Raw genomic sequence first — 17,897 nt, 5'->3', positions numbered from 1 at the left:
AGGCGGAATCTTGCACCCCACAAGTCTTGTACTCCTACATATACCGCCCAAGAGGCTCACTGCGATACATCTTCCACGCAATCCTCATTGGGCTCATTGCAATACATCTTCCACGCAATCCTCATCGCTTACATGGTATCATGAGACTAGGTTCTAAACCATAGACCTCCGCTTCCACTGCCTTGCACCGCCCCCGGGGAGATCGATCTCCGCCGGGAACAGCGCCCTCGTAGGATGCGCAAGGATACCTCTGATCGGCCGCGTCGTCGTGGTTTCGCACGTACCTCTACCCGTGGCCAATCCATGGCAGTGCCGCTTGTCGTCCTCGTAAGGCACCACATCGCGATGGGACCGCCGCCAGGCCTGCGATGCCTGCGTTGGAGGCCACTGGGTGCCGACATGGGGGCCACCACCTCCGCACGGGTGGCTGCCGCGCACAGATGGGGGCCGCTGGGCGCCGCCGTGGGGGGCGCTGCCTCTCGCGGGTGGCTGCCGCCGAGCGCGTGGATGAGGGCCGCCACCTCCGCGCGGGCAGGTGCCGCCCGCGTCCAGGGCCGCACTGCATGGGGTCACCGGGCGCCGACATGGAGACCGCCCATCAGGCTTCTCCCGGTCGTTGCTGTGCCTAACCGGCGGCTGGGCTGACCAAGCTGAGTGGTTTTGCCTCCCTGCTTGTCTCTTATCCGATGGGATGAGATGATGGTAAGGTGGGAAGGACAAGTCGCTAGGTGCACCCAGCTTGGCATGTGGATGTTTCCCATCTTCCTGTTGCTGTTTTTTCTTTTTCTGATCAGAGATCGGTTTGCGTCGCCCCACCGTTCGTTGCCGCTCCATCGTCAACACTCCCAAGGATGAGGTTGTCGCTATGCCTTCCCAGACTGCAGCGCCGACGCTCATGGTCAAGCCATCATCGCCGGTGTCGCCGCCTCTTCATGCGGTGGCGCCATCTGCTGCAGGTCCTCATTAAGCTGGCACTCGATCCGAGTCCGCGCTTACTGCCGTTTTCGCACGGATACCACCGCTGATATTGCTAAAGGAAGACACTTGAGCGCTTTTCAGCTACCTAGTCTACCATCGCCTTCCGCCGCTCACCGTCTTGCTGCTGTCATCGGTAAGAAGCTGCTGATTTTGTGTACTCACATGCCTTCATTGACGCTTCGGACCTGCACCCTCCTCCACAGCTTCGACCATGTCCACCTCAACCTCGGCTACTTCAGCATTAAGGGGCTATCATCTGATGAGCTACTTCAGTTGAAGCACTCGCACCGGCGTTTTGACTGCAGGGGGATATCATCATTGTTCTCCAGTTTGTCCCTTCATGTTGCTACCACTACGACTGCGGGGGGATGTTAGAGTATATTTGGTAGGATTATATATGATCCCGGACTGTCATATGTGAGTATGGTAAGTTAGGATAGAATCCCGGACTAACATATGTATCGGGGCGGCTGGGCGGCATCTTGCCCCCCAAGTCTTGCACTCCTACATATACCGCCCAAGGGGCTCAATGCAATACATCTTTCACGCAATCCTCATTGCTTCCACCGAATGTTCATCTGTGTATTGAGCATGTCGACACCAATGATGGATCATTTTGATGTGATGCCGAATGAAATTGTTCAGAAGTCTAGGGCAAGTTCATTGGCGAGCAACTCTTTGTCTGAGACAACATTTATTATTCACTCATAACCCGTTGTTTTGAGTCCTCAGCATGACACACACCATCTTTTTTTATTGAAGCTGAGCAAGCACTGAGCCAAGCTTGCAGCCTCATTGAAGCTGTATATACTCCCAAGCTTGTTCAGACCATCAACCATTTTCCTGATGGTCACTGAAGGTGAGTTAACAGTTGCCTTCAGGCTCTACAGCTGTTCCTCAACATTGTGGTCTCACTGGAGCAAGGGCTTGAAGGCACACGCTCGCCGATCTCTGGTGGCAGGCCATGCTTGTATTGCAACGGAAGAATGGAAGATGTCTGAAGCCTCTTCTCTGGAAATAGAAGTGAAGGCAAAGCTACTGCAACGGTGTCTCCCTGCCTTTGGCTTCCTCTATTTATGCAGCGAAAGAGGTTGACAGAAAGAATCCTTCTCATGTGCAACCAATGGTGATGTGCACTTGTGCAGTTGAACCGAGAGGCATCACCAGTTGAGCTTGCATACAAGTTACGAGGCTGTCATGTCTGCATTGTGGGTGCCAAATTCGCCTGCACGGGCATAGGGGTGGCGATCTTCTCCAGATTGTGAGATGGATTAACCAACCTGAAAGTTGCCGGTGGAGGAACGAAGAGCAAGTTGACTTGGCTCACCTCTAGCTCCAGTATCCTCGATCATCCACGCATTCCTGCAATTTCGTAGCTGCTGAATCTCCCTGTCACTCATGTTGCACTTGTTAGCAACAACGAATTCGCTCGAGCGTGTAAGATGCGCCGCACATAACAATGATTTTTCTTTAATTTTACGGATAGAAGGGAGGAAATAGAAAAGGGGGAGGTGGCGGGGCTGACCACATCGCCGTTGCGCTCGGATGTGGTGACTCAGGATGGGAACAGCGATCCTAGCGCTGGCCGGTGGCCACGACTTCTGCAGCGGAACTGAGACAGCGGCGCGTCCCGCAGGTGCCCTCAGGCTGAGTACATGGTCTGGTAGCACAAAGCAATAATGCGGAGGTTCATACACAATAATTTCAGTCGTTATGACCACACAAAGCAACAAAGCCCCAGCCTACGTATTCACGGCACTGCTGGTCGTCCCAGCACTCCCGTGCTGAACTGGACTTGATCCTCAATGGGTCCATGTAGGGTTCCTTTACTGCCTTCAGGTAAACGTACACAATAACACAAGGAGATTATAAAAGAAGGTAAGCATGCGGAATGCATACATCAAATAAACACAATTCATTGTAAAAAGCTAGGGAATGCATACCGGGTGGGAGTCAACTGGAGACGTCGCCCAATCTTAAGCTTCTGTCTGACATAATGCACATAGGTGTTTGTTTTTAGATGCTGAAAACAGTAATAACTAGTTAGTATAGGACCAGCATGTAAATTGTGAAGTATTGGCCAAGAAACAATATATAAAATTCATTAACAAACCTTATGGATAAAGAAGGTAATGTGTTGTAAAACTTCATCATCCACCTCAACCTAAAAGGCAATAAAAGAAGACATCAATTGAAAGAATAAAACACTGTCTAAGTGGCATGTCTACAAAATCATACTTACATTTGTTGGAATGTATTCCATGCACAATTCAAACTGAAAAGAGAAACATACGAGGAGTCATCAGTGCTATAAAACATAATCAACAAGAATAACACAAAACACATGGTCACGAAATATGGGTAATGCTTGTTAAGAAACCAGAGCCTACTTGATCAGACAGGAAAGACGAAGCACCCTCAATCTGAAGTTTAATCAACGAACTGCGTGAAGGGAACATATTTGTTGCATAGATTTCCTCCAAAGCCTGTGTGAAGCTCATCTGCTTGTTGAAGAAAGAAAACAGAAACCACCGAAAAAAATGAACTGTGGTTTGGGAATATCCAGAATCCTCTCTATCTTGTTTTCCCTTCCATAGTACATATACATAACATGGACATATGCAATGGGCTCTAGGCCCTTGGGCTTTACAACTCAACACTCCCCCTCAAGATGGATGATAGATATCTATCATTCCCATCTTGTTACATGCGACATTACATTCTTTTACTCCTAAGCTCTTAGTTAAACAATCTGCTACTTGACCACCGGAGTTAACATGACTCAACTCTATTATACAGCTATCTAACTTCTCTTTAATAAAGAAACGATCTATCTCAACATGTTTTGTTCTGTCATACTGAACTGGGTTATAAGCAATGTTGATCGCCGACTTGTTATCACACCAAACTCTCATGGGAACATTCCGCAAGACATTTAACTCTGTCAGGAGATTTCTTACCCATAACACCTCACTCACCACTAGAGACATAGCTCTGTACTCTGCTTTGGCAGTTGAATGGGATACAACTGATTGCTTCTTACTCTGCCATGACACCAAATTTCCTCCAACCAGCACACAATAGCCCGAAGTAGATCTCCTATCATCAAGGCAGCTAGCCCAATCAGCATCACAATAACTTTCCACATTCAAATGGGCATTGCTTCTGAACATAAGCCCCTTTCCCGGATTACTCTTTAGATATCGCAAGATCCGATAAACTGCATCTAAATGTTTACTTCTAGGATCATGCATATACCTGCTCACAATACTTACTGCATAAGAAATATCAGGTCTTGTATGACATAGATAGATAAGCCTCCCCACAAGTCTTTGATACTTTTCTTTATTTATTGAGTGACCTGATTCAGCACATAGCTTGTGGTTTGGATCCATAGGTGTTGACGCAGGCCGGCATCCAAGCATGCCAGTCTCATTGAGCAAGTCTAGGACATATTTCCTTTGAGAGAGAACAATCCCTTTAGGAGATCGAGCAACCTCAATACCAAGGAAGTACTTGAGCTGACCAAGATCCTTGACCTCAAATTCTACTTAAATTCTCCTTCATACGTTTAATCTCCACTTCATCATCACCTGTGATAATGATATCATCTACATATACAGCCAAGAGTGCAATCTGGCGTCCAGAATGTCGATAGAATACAGTATGGTCCCCATTGCACTGTTCATACCCCATACCACATAGTGCACGACGAAATCTATCAAACCATGCCTGAGGAGATTGCTTGAGGCCATATAAAGACTTCTTCAGCATGCACACCTTACCATTTATCTCTGGTTTAGAGAAACCAGGGGGAAGCTCCATGTACACCTCCTCTTGGAGGTCACCGTGCAAGAAAGCGTTCTTAACATCCAATTGATGCAATGGCCAACCAAAATTTGCCGCACAAGAGATTAAAATTCTCACTGTACTCATCTTCGCAACTGGTGCAAATGTCTCATCATAGTCAATGCCATACGTTTGACTATATCCCCTTGCCACAAGTCTAGCTTTGTACCTTTCCACTTTGCCTTCAGGGTTTTGCTTAACAGTGAAGACCCACCTACAACTGACAGCTTTCTTTCCCACTTGTAGTTTTACAAGATCCCAAGTCTTATTCTTTTCAAGAGTTCTGAACTCCTCTAACATAGCTTCTCGCCACTTAGGATCCAGCTTGGCTTCTTTCCAATCTCTTGGAATCTCTACAGCTTGTAATGATGCAATGAACACTCTATATGCAGGAGACAGTGATTCATATGAAACATAATTACTTAGATCATGGTCAAAGCCATACCTTGTTGGAGGTTTCTTAGCCATACTCCGTGCTTCCTTTCTTAGAGCGATGGGCAAATCAATGGAAGGATCAATCTCTTCTCCCCCTGTCTCGATAGACTCATTCCCCCCATTATCAGAAATATCAATGCTAGTGGTTGAACTATGTTGCTGGTCCACTAGTTGTGGTTGCTCCTCTTCCTGTATCTCCAAAACGAGCTGCTCAGCTTGTTGCTCCAACGGCTGCACTTTGGTTGTCATTCTCCTTCTAGTATAAACCCGTAGTGTGCCTTGTTCTTGCCTTGCTTGTATGTTTCCAATGTCTTTATTCTTTTGCGTGTCATCCGCACGGGAATCACTCATAGGATATGGTATCGAACCTGTCATGATTTCCATTCTCCTTGATTGGTTTTCTTCCTTCTCTTGTAATATATTTATATCATTTTCGCTTAAGCTCGAGTCACCTTCGAGATCAAATAGGGAGCTTAAATCAGTTTTCTCCCATAATAGGGTTCAAATTCTCGGAACGTTACATCCATACTCACAAAGAGACAACGCTCAGTAGGGCACCAACATTTATATCTCTTTTGTCCAGAAGAATAACCAACAAATATACATTTGACGGCTCGGGGATCCAACTTACCCACAGAAGGCTGGTGATCCCTAACAAAACAAGTACACCCAAATACTTTAGGTGGAACTATAAACTCATTCACTCCTCGCAACATCTCATAAGGAGTTTTCCATCCAAGCAATTTTGAGGGAGTACGATTAATCAGATATACTGCGGTCATTACTGCCTCATTCCATAAGAATTTTGGCACATTCATAGTATACATAAGTGAACGAGCTACCTCCTAGATGTGACGATTCTTTCTCTCAGCCACTCCATTTTGTGGAGGTGTATCTTGACATGTGGTTTGATGCAATATCCCATGAGAAGATAGAAAATTTCCAAACTCATTATTCACATACTCAGCTCCATTGTCCGTCCTCAATACCTTCACGCAAGCATCATATTGATTCCCCACTAGTGAGTAAAAATCTTGAAAGCACCGCAAAACCTCACTCTTATGTTTCATGAGATATATCCATGTCACTCGTGAATAACAATCGATAAAAGTTACAAAGTAATTCATTCCACTAACAGAGAAAACTGGGCACATCCACACATCAGAGTGAATAAGCATAAAAGGGGATATGCTCCTAAGTCCCCTACTTATATATGTCTCTCTTGTATGCTTCCCATACTCACATGCATCACATACAAGTTTTCTCTTGTCTATCTTTCTCATCATTTCTGGGAAAACTTTGGCCATGGTGTCAAATGATAAGTGGCCTAGTCGACAATGTTGAAGTATCACTCTAGCTTCATCTTCATTCATACTAGCTACCAAAGCAGCATCCAAGATCTTACCATCTTCCTTTCGATCAAGGTACCACAGTCCGCCATGCCTAACACCAATTCCAATTTTCTTTCCAGTCCTTCTTTCTTGAATAATGCAATGCTCTCGATCAAAAGAAACTCGGCAATCTATTTGATCAACTAGAGCACTCAAAGATAACAAATTTACAGGAAATGATGGAACATGTAGCACTGATGGCTATTGGAGGTGCGTCGGATTAACCGGCGTTAAGTATTTTCTGGCAGCTTTTCTCTAACGGCTATATTTGCTTGTGCTGCCTATATATACCCCCATGGCCGGGTCATTTGAGAGTGCTGGAGTTGCTGAAGCATACTACACTTGAAGAACACCTCCAACCACCATAGAGCTTCATTGTACATCATATAGGATTGAGCACACTTGTGAGAGTGCTTAGTGCTTGTAATAGGGATTAGTTCTTGCGAGAGCTCCCTTGAGAGAAGTCTTGCTGCGGCAAGCATCTTGTGTACTCGTCGTGTGACCCTCCGACTTGGTGTGGAGAGGCAACGACACTTTGTGCGGGGAAGGAGACCCCTCTTGGTGAGAAGCTCCGATAGTGAAGACGGTGCCGTGGGTGACGCTTCGAGAGAGACGGTGGCGGTGGCCTTGTCTTGGTGTCTTGGGGTCACTTAGCCTTTGCTTGCCGGGAGCCTTGGTGGTGAACGCAAGACGGTGATCAAGCGAAGAGACTCGGCATCACACTTGTTCGTGTTGGACAAGTGGCCGTGGACATAGGGAGGGACTTGGTGTCCTAACCGAACCACGTTAAATCGTGTCTTGGTGTCTTCACGGGAGTTTGCATATTCTCTCCTTCACCTCTTTACTTACCGTATTACGTTTCCGCATTTACTCTATCTTGCGTGTTTTTACTTTCCTTGTTAGTTTGATTAGGATTGACTATAGGTTGCAAGTCTTTTAGGGGTAAGTAGAGAGTAGCATAGATAAACCTTAGTCATAACTAGCATGTGTAGGACGTGTTAGGTTTATCTCATGCAAATAGATTGAGCCCTAGGATAGAAAGCGATTAGCGATCCTATTCACCCCCTCCCCCTCTAGGGTCGGACACCCCGGTGATCCTTACAGTAGGTCCGGCCGCCTGGACCTAATCGGCCTTGTTTGGTTTCCTCTTCTCTTCTTTTCTCTTCTAGGATTCTTCTAGAAGAGAATCTTGTATGCATAGACCGTTAAATAAAGTCTGTTTGTAAAATCTCTTCATTGATTGATGTAACTTTTCGCGATGAATCTAATGATGATAATTAATTGATAATTGGCTACAGTGATACTACAGTAACCACCCTCTAATTATGTGGTCAAATGCCTCATTAGATTCTTCAGGATTTCAGCGCTGGGATTCTAAAGTTGGTTTTCTAAACTGCTTTTATTTAACACCCCTAATTAGCGATCAAAGTGCTTTCTAAGATCTTCTAAGAAGAAACCAAAAATTGTGAAAGACGACTGAAGACTTTGAATAGTCCAGCTTATCCACTTCAGGGAAAAGAATAAAAATAAAAAACAAACAAGACAACTCGACATCTAAAACGAAATGAAAAAATCTCAAAAAAGAGAAAAAGAAAGGAAGGCTGGCTGGCTTGTGCTTCCACCGCTCGCCGCTGCCATCTACTCATCTCAGGCACCTGCGGGCCTCTCCGGCGACCCGCCAGCACCATACCTTTTGAAATATGCAATGCATACTTGGAACATTCTAAAAGATTGTGGAAATCACGAAAAACTAACTTTGCAATGCATAAGAATAAGATCATACCATGGTAAGAGGGTTCTAGAAGAGTGGAGAGCAAGTATGAGTAATAGTTATCATGCTTCATGGTAAAGTATAGAATTCTCTAAAGAAAAAATATTTGTATGATAGAATAAAGATGAAGAGAAACGTAGAAGAGTGTAAAAGATGGATACATGACAACACCATATGAACCATGGAGTCCTGTAAATAGAGGTATCCCCATCCCCTTTGCCATACCATGATATAAGAGGTCTTAACTAGGAGATGTCAAGATTGCCATATAGTATAGTTGTGTCATGGTAGGATAGCCACATAGAGTGTAAGTGTCATCTCGTATTGTATCAAGTTGAGTTGTGAATAAAGGTGTGAGTTCTCTTGTAGAGTGTTAGTCTCCCAATATCTAAGTACTTAGTGTATAAGTTGTGATCTATTGTATGCTGTCTCTGCCACCCGGGATCACAAATGGTCTGCGCTTCATCTTAGGAAGGCTCCGCCTCTCTGAAGCCAGCTTCATCTATTGGTAGGCTCTGCCACCCGGAAGCGAGAAAGCAGTTTTGCTGTCAAAAGGATCTTATACACTAAGTAGATGGAAATTGAAAAAACTAATCGACTCTATAGTGAGTTAGTGTGTCTTAGGTGTAGGTCTCTGCATAGCCGGTACTAAGGCCACCTCGGTTGCCAACGTACCCTATAACTGCTAAAATATCCCAGCGAGCAACAAAACTCAAACAAGAAGAATCACTTCGAACATCGCATCGATTTCTTTTTTTTAGGGTTTAGGGTTTCCCATACACTGAACCAAGAAAAGAACTATCAGTTATTGTCTTCTTGAACATCGAGACTCTGAGAAGCAACAAGTTGAGGAAGAAGAAAGAAACAAGATGTGTTGGACAACTCGCCTTGAGTGGAGCAGTACTCTTACTTGGCCTGGTCTCCATAGTTCAGGCATGACTCCTTATTTCGTCAGTTAGGTCGTGGCTGCTGGACGAGTGGCACCCAATCCGAGACTTCGAAGATTATCCGCTGGATCCCTCGGCAGTCGTATTCCAAACTCTGGATTCTGACATCGCGAGCTGGGACAGCGGGAACCCCGTTCATAGTGAGCGTCACCTTCAAGGTGAGGCATCATGAGCCAAGATCGTGTTAGATGACAAAGGAATGGGACAAGAACGGGATGAGAAAGATTGGATAAAATTTTTCTAGTACCGAAACAAGGTGGCCGGCGCCATCGTGATGACGGGCGACATGATCGTGTCCGCAATAGTTCATGCAGACAATCGATGGGCAAACTGTGCAAAAACAAAGTGCTTGCGCAGCCAGATGCAAGGCCCTCATCAAGCAAGATGTTTAGGTGATCCATGGGTTATTTCCAAGGATTAGAGAGGATTAAGAGGGGAGAAGACGGGGTGGGGTGGAAGACGAGGCTCAGGGCATTGGTTAATATAGTTGAGCATCAGACAATGAAGCCTGGTTTCGCTTCAAAAAAGTAACGGCTTGGATATCTGACTGCCCCCAATGTGGGGGCCTGTAGATCCAATGGCCGTCACAACACGAACCGGATGTTCAGAAATATGATTTGTGGCAGCCATTCAGAAATATGTTTGCTAATGTTCTTATACTAGATGATGTGTCGTTATATTAGACGTTAGGGTGCGTGGCATTCTTTCATCGTGCAATGTAACACAATGTTTGTTCAAATAGGAGGTTTCATGGATATGTCCTTCCTGTCCATGGAGGAACCATATCCACTAACCATTTGCTTGTTTCCATAACTCCAAACGTCAGGATGTACAAACAACTGAAGAATTATATTTTTATTCAAATCCCTTCAAAGATCATGTCATGTTTGCATCAATGAATTCCTTCGTCGCTACAAATTGTAGGCTATTATCTTTCTCATAAGTCAAACTTTTATAACTTTGACCAATTTAAAAAGTACAATAAAATATATATTAACATCTAGGATATGAAATAAGTGAACAATGCACTTTCAATTTGTTCATGGTGTATCTACTATAATGGAATAATATAGAACTAATTTGACATTATAAATATTTGTGCATTTTCTTTATATAATCTTGATAAAAGCTTGAGAGGTTGAACTTACGATAAACTAAAAAAACATCGATAGTACCACACAAATACAGAATACTCAATTTCTTTGGTTCTTTCTATTTTGGCACACTGAACTGTCTGAACTGTCTTGATCCGATTGCGGTTGATCCACGTACTACTGTTCTCTTTCAGCACTATTTAGTTGTTGCATTTCTTTTTCAAGGTGCTAGCAACTATAAATAAAAAAAGGTGCTAGCAACTAGTTAACTGTTGCATCATAAGTGACGTGTTTTCCGATCGGACGTTTGGGTGCTAGCTACGCCCTATAAAACTTCACAAGCGGCGGGCCGGGCTAACGACCGAAGGAGCGTAGCACGGTCCATCTCGTATCCACACAAGTTCCTCCACGAGTTGCACTCGACGCCGTCGGCGAGCTTCTCGACGGACCTCGTCGCGAGGTTCAACGCGAAGGCGCTGCTGGTGTTGCCGCCTTCTCCGATGGTGAAGAGCAGCATGCCGCTCTTCTCGCCGAACCATCGCAGCTTGAGGGCCGTTGCCCCTGGCACCTCGAACTGGGGCAGGCGGATGAATCCTTGCCTCTCCCATCGATCAGCCACCGTGCTCATGTCATCGTCGACGCTCTGCAGCTGTAAGGTCTCCACGATGATGGCGAGGTGTCGTCTTCGGGTCCTCCCCACGCAGACATAGCTCAGCTCCCCGTCCGGCGACACGCCCAGCAGCCGGAAATCTGGTAGGAAGTGTGACGTTTTGTAAGGCACCCAGCACACGTCCATGGTGGCCGCCGCGCCGTCCAGCCGAACGCCGAACGCCGCGCGGTGCATGGGCCAGTAGGCTACGCCACGGAGCACGGCTGCTGGACCTAGCTGCTGCAGCATGCGGCTGCTGATCTTGGCGCCGGGTTTCCGGCCTTCCGGACCCCAGCAGCTGGCGTCTGAGGAGTAGCACCTCAACGCCGTGAAGCCGCGGCGATTGTAGACAAGCAGAATGCGGAAGAATCCGAGCGTGCAGCGCGGCGGCAGTGGTGCGACGGTGACGTCGAGGTCGTCCCTGGTGAGGATCTCGCACGCGTAGTAGCCAGGGCAGTCCTCGCCGGCGAGGGGCGGGAGCACAGGCACGTCCCCCGTCACCGGATTGCACACGCAGAGGGTGAGGCCGTCGGCACGGGCCTCGCGCCGGAGCTCGAAGACGACGCGGCCGTTGCGGGACGCCACCGGGCGGGCGAAGTCGAACAGGTCGCCGTCCAAGTCCAGACGAAGCGAGGCGGATGCCATCGGGATTAAGCGCGGCTGTGCCGACCCCGTGGTGGCAGCGATCTTCCTCCGCGCGCGGGCGGTGCGGCCGCCGCCGTCCTCTGGCCCGTGGAGGATGCCGAGGGCGAGGTGGGGAAGGAAATAAGGAATAATCCGGCGCAGGGCCTGGGCAGGGCGTGGGCGATGGCGGCGGCGCTCGTGGCCACGACGCGGCCCCAGCGCCTGCACGTCGCGACGCAGCGCGCGACCCCAGTGTCGCCCGAGGGCACCCGGGAGAAGATCGCAGCGAGCGCGTCGTCGGGGAGGATGCCCACAGGCGCGCCATCCTCGCCGGGGACGTCAAGGTTGGCCTTTTTCCTTCTCCGGTGGCAACGGGACAGGCACAGCCCTGCTTCGGCGTACGGCGCCGCGGTCGTCGTATGGGAACGGGAGGCTCGTCGCTGTGGCGGCATCTGTGTCGCCAGTCGCCGGCCGGAGTTGGACGCGACGATGAGAGTTGGGAGCAAGCACGCCACGCGTGCCCGCCATAGCGAGTTTGTAGGGAGCGTCGCGTAGTCATAGTTGACGGACTCGGTCGTCGGGGCCTCACTTTTTGGGCCGGGCCAAGATAGTTCTTGGGCAATGCTCCTTTCAGTGCATTTAGGCCCAGTAAGGCTCGGCCCAGCCACTGTGGAACTAGGTGGCCTGCAACTGCAACAGGAAGAGGCCAAAACCGGCGGCGCCGACGCCGGGGAGCTCCGTCCGTCGCACCGTGGGGGTTGCCGCCGCCGTACGTCGAGGACCTTCGTTGGCTGCACCAGCGAGGTCTCTGCCGTGCTACCCGCACGGGCCATGAGGTCTCGCTCTACTCTCTGTTCTTTACTTCGAACAAGTGGCGTTCTGTTACCATTCATCTCGATTGCTGATACATGAATTGGTTCCGCTCGATCGGTTCTAGCAAGGGGAAGCACTGGGATTTTGGATGCCCGAAAAGTTGCCACGCATGGTCCATATCGTGCTTGGCTGCTTGCAATTGGGGTGATGGAACAAACCCAATAATGCTAGACGCTAATCACACGGTGATGCGTCTTGGGGTGGAGCTGGCGTGCTTAGCATACGCAGAGCAGGCCAGCTTGATCCGCACAGCAAGGGGATTGGGGTGCTGATTGGCGGGCTAAGCAAGTGCGGCGTGCGAGGTAACATGGCCACTTGAAAAATCAAAGACAGTAGGCATTGGAGATGCACATGCTTTTGACAGATTCAGACCCACTAACCTTTAGTTAGTGGAAGTTAGTGGGTGGTCCACTGGCCGGAGCATTATTCCTGTAATCATGTCATTAGTGCAATTACATTTTGTGCTCATTAAACAGGGAAGGTTTGCCTGGATCAAAATTGTTTTCTTCAGTTCCACTACTCTCTGTACATTTACAGGTACTGTACATGTATGAGGATTGGCAGATCCTTTTAAAATGCGGAGGCCAATCGCAGGATATTAGAGTGTCTACACTTGAGAATCTATGAGCTAAGGATGTTTAGGAGGGCAACTCTGCTCTGGATCATCCTCCTGAACACAAGTTCTGCTCCATGCTCAAGATCTCCCATGATGCACTCTAATGCCTGCAACTGCTCCTCCTTGCAAACAACCATGCTTCTCTTCTGGAATGCCTTCGAGACAAGAGACCTCTTGGGCATCGCCACTTCCTTTGATACAAGGCACAATGCCAACTCGAGAAGACAGGCGGCGGCCAATCTTGCCTTGAGCATTAGCTTGACCAGCTTGCACTCGCCAGAGGTAGCCTTCTTGCTAGTCTTCTTGAATTGCTTCTGTGCCTTCTTCACCAAGCGGGTGTATGTATGGACCTTGGCCTGAGTGCTTGCATCGTCTCCCCTTCTGAGAGCCACCAGCAGATCTTGGATGGTTGTCTTCAGATCAGCAAAGCTCTCTTGCATGGCGTTGCAGAGATCCATTAGCTCGAGAGAACTTTCCATTTCCGCATCCAACTCCTTCCTTTGCTGAATGGAGCAAACTTGGTTGCTGGGAAAGTGGATGATCTCCTCGATGTGGCTGTAGACATCTCCAAGCCTCCTCAAACCATCGCATGTTGACTCGATGGTTGCAGAGGGGGAAGAGATGCTTGCCTCCAGGCTTTGCAGCTCAGCTTCAACTTCAGCCTGATTGGAGAACCTCTTTGATGGCAGGCTAACTGATCTTAGATGGAAAGCCATTGTTTCTGCTGGAGTATCTGAGGCTTGAAGACTTGAGATGTTGGGGAAGATAGAAGAAACTTTGGTTTGATGTGTCTATCCCTTCTTCAAGGCCTATTTATACACCAGAAGTAGCTAAGAGAGCATCTTTTGAGTGGTAGACAGAGGGAATCATGCCAATTTATCTCCAAGATGTTGTCTGTTGTGGTTTCATGAAAGTGCTACAGAATTGCCACACCATCAAGGTTTTCCACGTGATTATGTTACTCTGGACCACCAGGCATCTTGATAATGGGAGTGACACTCTGTCATGTCCCAATTATTGGTAGAAAGGATCTGAATTTGCTATGGGTCTTGAATATAGTGCAGGTTAAGTTGTTTAACAGGTTGTTAACTAGATATTATGTGGTGGCATGTGTATTAGTACGCTTATTAACAGTTAGGAGTAGTAATGGCTGGGAGTCTGTGTGTGTAGGGTTATTTTTACAGGTTTGTTTCCCCCCGAAAAACAAACAAATCCTGTGTACTCTGGGTGCCCCTCTCTCTCTCTCTTAATATATTGATACACAGATCTCCTGCGTGTTCGAGAAAAAATGGCTGGTAGTCTGAAATGAACAAAAACAGAGTTGCATGGAAAGTTCCTCAGTTATGGGCTTGACTCTGCAATCCAAATGAGGAAGAGTGAATTACATTCACCTGTCAAAATACATGTTTCAGGATACCCGGTTCAAGGATTGTGTGAATTCAATTCATTCGCATGTGTAGATGGATGGTCTTTTGACCAACACTCAGCAGGCAGCATCAAAATCAGTAGTGACAGAAGTATGGCATGAGCATGACTCCTTTCATCATACTGTAAATGATGGCAAATTGTCTGGGAATCTCCATGGGGTTCAGTGACATCAAGGGCAAAGGTATTACAACATTGATTGTGCACTTCAATGACATGCGAGTAACATTTATTTGCATGGTAACTTCTGCCACGAGGCTCATAACTGTGACATCACTTATTTAGCATCAATGCCAAGTTTTACAAGATTGTAAACTTTTCAAAGTAAATTAACTTTCAAAGTTGAAAAGTTTTTGAATTAAAATTGTTCAGAGTCCCAAAAATTAATTTTAACTTTTAAATTTCAAAATCTTTAAACTTACAATAATATTTTGAGACCCTAAACAGTTTTAATTCAAAAATATTTCAACTACAAAATTGTAGATTACGTCGAGGCTACCATTTTGATATAAAGTTTATCTTCATTCAAATTCATATGAAAAAGTTATGAATTACTTTTGATATATAAATTTTAGATCGCCTTGTTTTGACCCATATAAGACTCAAAATCAAGTTTAAGGATCGGAATGACATGTTTGAACAAATTTGAGGACGTAATCGTTTGATTTTCTAGTTTAGGGACCGGGATGACATAGTGGAACAAGTTTAGGGTGTTGAATGCGCGTTTTGCAAGTACCGGGACCGGGATGAGAACGCGGAACAAGTTCGAGGACCGCCGGTGAAATTTACTCTTATATTTAACAGGACTGGAAATGCCCACTTCATTTGAGATTAGTTTTATTTGTTGCGTGTAAATTATATATGCTCCAAGCACAAAGATTTTTTTTCCCATACATGTGCCAAGGTATAAATGATGTTAGGGGCATGTATAAATTATATAATTCACACCATGAATTGGCAAAAGAACTTTTAGCTTTTGTTCAGTGAAACATGGCCACAAGTATACATGCTGCAAAACTGTTCGATAATTGACTAATCCTGTAAAAGGTGGATGCCAATCACAAGGGATTAGAGCTTGGGGTATCTATGAGCTAAGAGTATTCAGAAGAGAAACTCTGCACTGTATCAATCTCCTGAACAGAAGCTCCGCTCCGCTCTCTAGATCTCTGATACTGCACTCTAATGCCTGCAATTGCTCCTCTTCGCACACTAATTTTTGGAATGTTTTGGAGATAATAGACCACTTGGGCATCTCAAATTGCTTTGACAATAGGCACGATGTGGATTCAAGCAGCAAGGTAGTGATGATTCATGCTTCTTCCAGTACCTTCACCACCCTGCAATCCTTCTTATCAGAAGTAGTCTTTTTTGCAGACTGTCTTGAACTGTTAATGTGTCTTCTTGGCCAGCTGGATGTATGCCTTGACTTGAGCAGCTGCAATGTCTCCTCTTTTGAGAGACATGAGCAGCTCTTGTACAGTCATCTTCAGGTCGGTAAAGCTTTCCTGCATGGCACTGCAGAGGTCAAGCAAGATGAGTGACCGTCCAAGCACTTCCTCTACTGCCTTCTTTTGCAGGGTTTGGCAGAGGCTAGCTTGGTTGCTTGGTGTGCACATCATCTCTCCAATGCCATTATAGATGCTTGTAAGCCTCCTCAAACCATGGCACATTGTGTCAATGGTTGCCGAGGGTGAAGAGATGATTGTCTTCAAGTTCTCAAGCTGCTGCTCAACTGCGGCTTCGTTTGAACGAGGGCTAGAAGGCAGACTTGAGGATGTCAGATGGGAAGCCATGCTTGGGGTTGATGCTTTGATGCAATATATGGAGAACTGGAGATGGTAGAGAAGATTAGGCAAGAGAAGCTGCCGTTTGTTGGTGCTCAACCTTGGCTTCTCCCTCTTTATAAAAGAGTTGCAAAAGCAATGGCATGGATAGAGAAAATGACAGAAGGAATCTTGGTCACCACCCTCCATATGTCATGCACTTTTGGTACAGACAGATTGTGGTGCACCTGCAGTTTAATACTTCAACAAACATTAATGAGTGAGCTTATCGACCTGGCATGTCTCAATTATTAGGGACAATTACTCTGCATGAGGGTTTACGTTTCTTTCAGATCCAGATATGAGATCATGAAGGAAGGAGGGAACTGTAGTTTGGTGTTAATTTAGAGGAATAATTTGTCTACTCTGATGATAATTCAACCTTGCAATGTGTTTTACGCTTCCATTGCTCGTACAGCACCCGCTGGCATGTTTCAGCCAACTACAACAACAGCAAGGACTGCCATGTAAATATGACTTTTGACTCAATGAACAGTATATTTGTGTCGGTGTCCTGACCCGATGGTCCGGCACCAACTAGTGATGATGCTGCATGTTCCTCGTCTCAGATGGTTGATGCAAGAGGCAACTCAGTAACACACGGGTTTATCCTGGTTCCGGCCGTTGGGCCGTACGTCCAGCAAAGGGGTGTGCGAGAGCATTGTACTGTCTTGCACCGGGGGTGCCCGTAGTAGGGGTACAAGCGAGGCGAGAGATGGAGGGAAGCTCACAGGTCTCTGTTAGAGGAGGAGTTGATTGAGGCGAGTGCCAATATCGGGGCTCAGAAGGGCGTATGTGCCCTGTGAGTGGTGCTGAGTGTTGTGTTCTGCCAGATGGATCAGCCCCCCTGAGATAGAGCCCGCCTCCCCCTTTTATAGACACAAAGAGGGGCGGTGTACATGCACGGGAGAAAGGAGAAGCCGTCGTCTTCTCCCCGAATCGCGGGGGTGCAGTGGTCGAACACTGTAGAAAATGCACTGTGGGGTATAGCGTCTGGCGTGGCAGTCGTCCTGGGCGTTGTCCTTGGCCTTGCAAAGATCGCGCCGTGTAGCGAAAATGGTCTCTCATGCCATATTTCAATATAATATTTTGGCGATTGATGACACACACAACACTTAGACTAATATAATTGTTAAGATGACCATTCTCAGGCTTTTAGGTTCAACCGATTAGCGGACGGGGGTCGAGGGGGAGCCGCCCCTCGCGGGTCTCAGGGCAGCGCCCTGAAACCTCTTCGGTCCAAAGGACAAGAATTGAAGAGACCGTGAAGAAATCCAAGTCAAAGAAATCAAGACAAAGATACTTTAGTATCACCGGTTAAACCGGCGCTGAGAAAATCACATACGTCAGTGCATTGACTTGGAGCACACCAGGAAGTTTAGTATCACCGGTTGAACCAACGTTAGGAAAGTTGAGAACGTC

At 46.8% G+C, this 17,897-nt stretch overlaps 1 protein-coding gene and 2 pseudogenes across 1 annotated transcript; all 3 read right to left on the bottom strand.

The window, feature by feature from the left end:
• Positions 1 to 10,790: 10,790 nt before the first annotated feature.
• LOC120678311 lies at positions 10,791 to 12,190 on the bottom strand (annotated as a pseudogene).
• Positions 12,191 to 13,093: 903 nt separating this feature from the next.
• On the bottom strand, positions 13,094 to 14,066 carry LOC120679768. The gene has a single exon (XM_039961423.1). The coding sequence runs from the start codon at positions 13,941 to 13,943 to the stop codon at positions 13,233 to 13,235; it is 711 nt and encodes a 236-aa protein (XP_039817357.1). The 5' UTR covers positions 13,944 to 14,066; the 3' UTR covers positions 13,094 to 13,232.
• Positions 14,067 to 15,597: 1,531 nt separating this feature from the next.
• Positions 15,598 to 16,520, bottom strand: LOC120679721 (annotated as a pseudogene).
• Positions 16,521 to 17,897: the final 1,377 nt, after the last annotated feature.

Source organism: Panicum virgatum, chromosome 6N (genome assembly GCF_016808335.1).
Source record: "Panicum virgatum strain AP13 chromosome 6N, P.virgatum_v5, whole genome shotgun sequence".
NCBI classification, from domain to species: Eukaryota; Viridiplantae; Streptophyta; class Magnoliopsida; order Poales; family Poaceae; genus Panicum; species Panicum virgatum.
Note: the sequence above shows the minus strand (reverse complement) of the source record. Positions and strands in the feature narration are given on the sequence as shown.

Excerpts from the sequence above, each read along its gene's own strand:
- LOC120679768 (XM_039961423.1), bottom strand. The coding sequence starts at position 13,943 with ATGGCTTTCCATCTAAGATCAGTTAGCCTGCCATCAAAGAGGTTCTCC.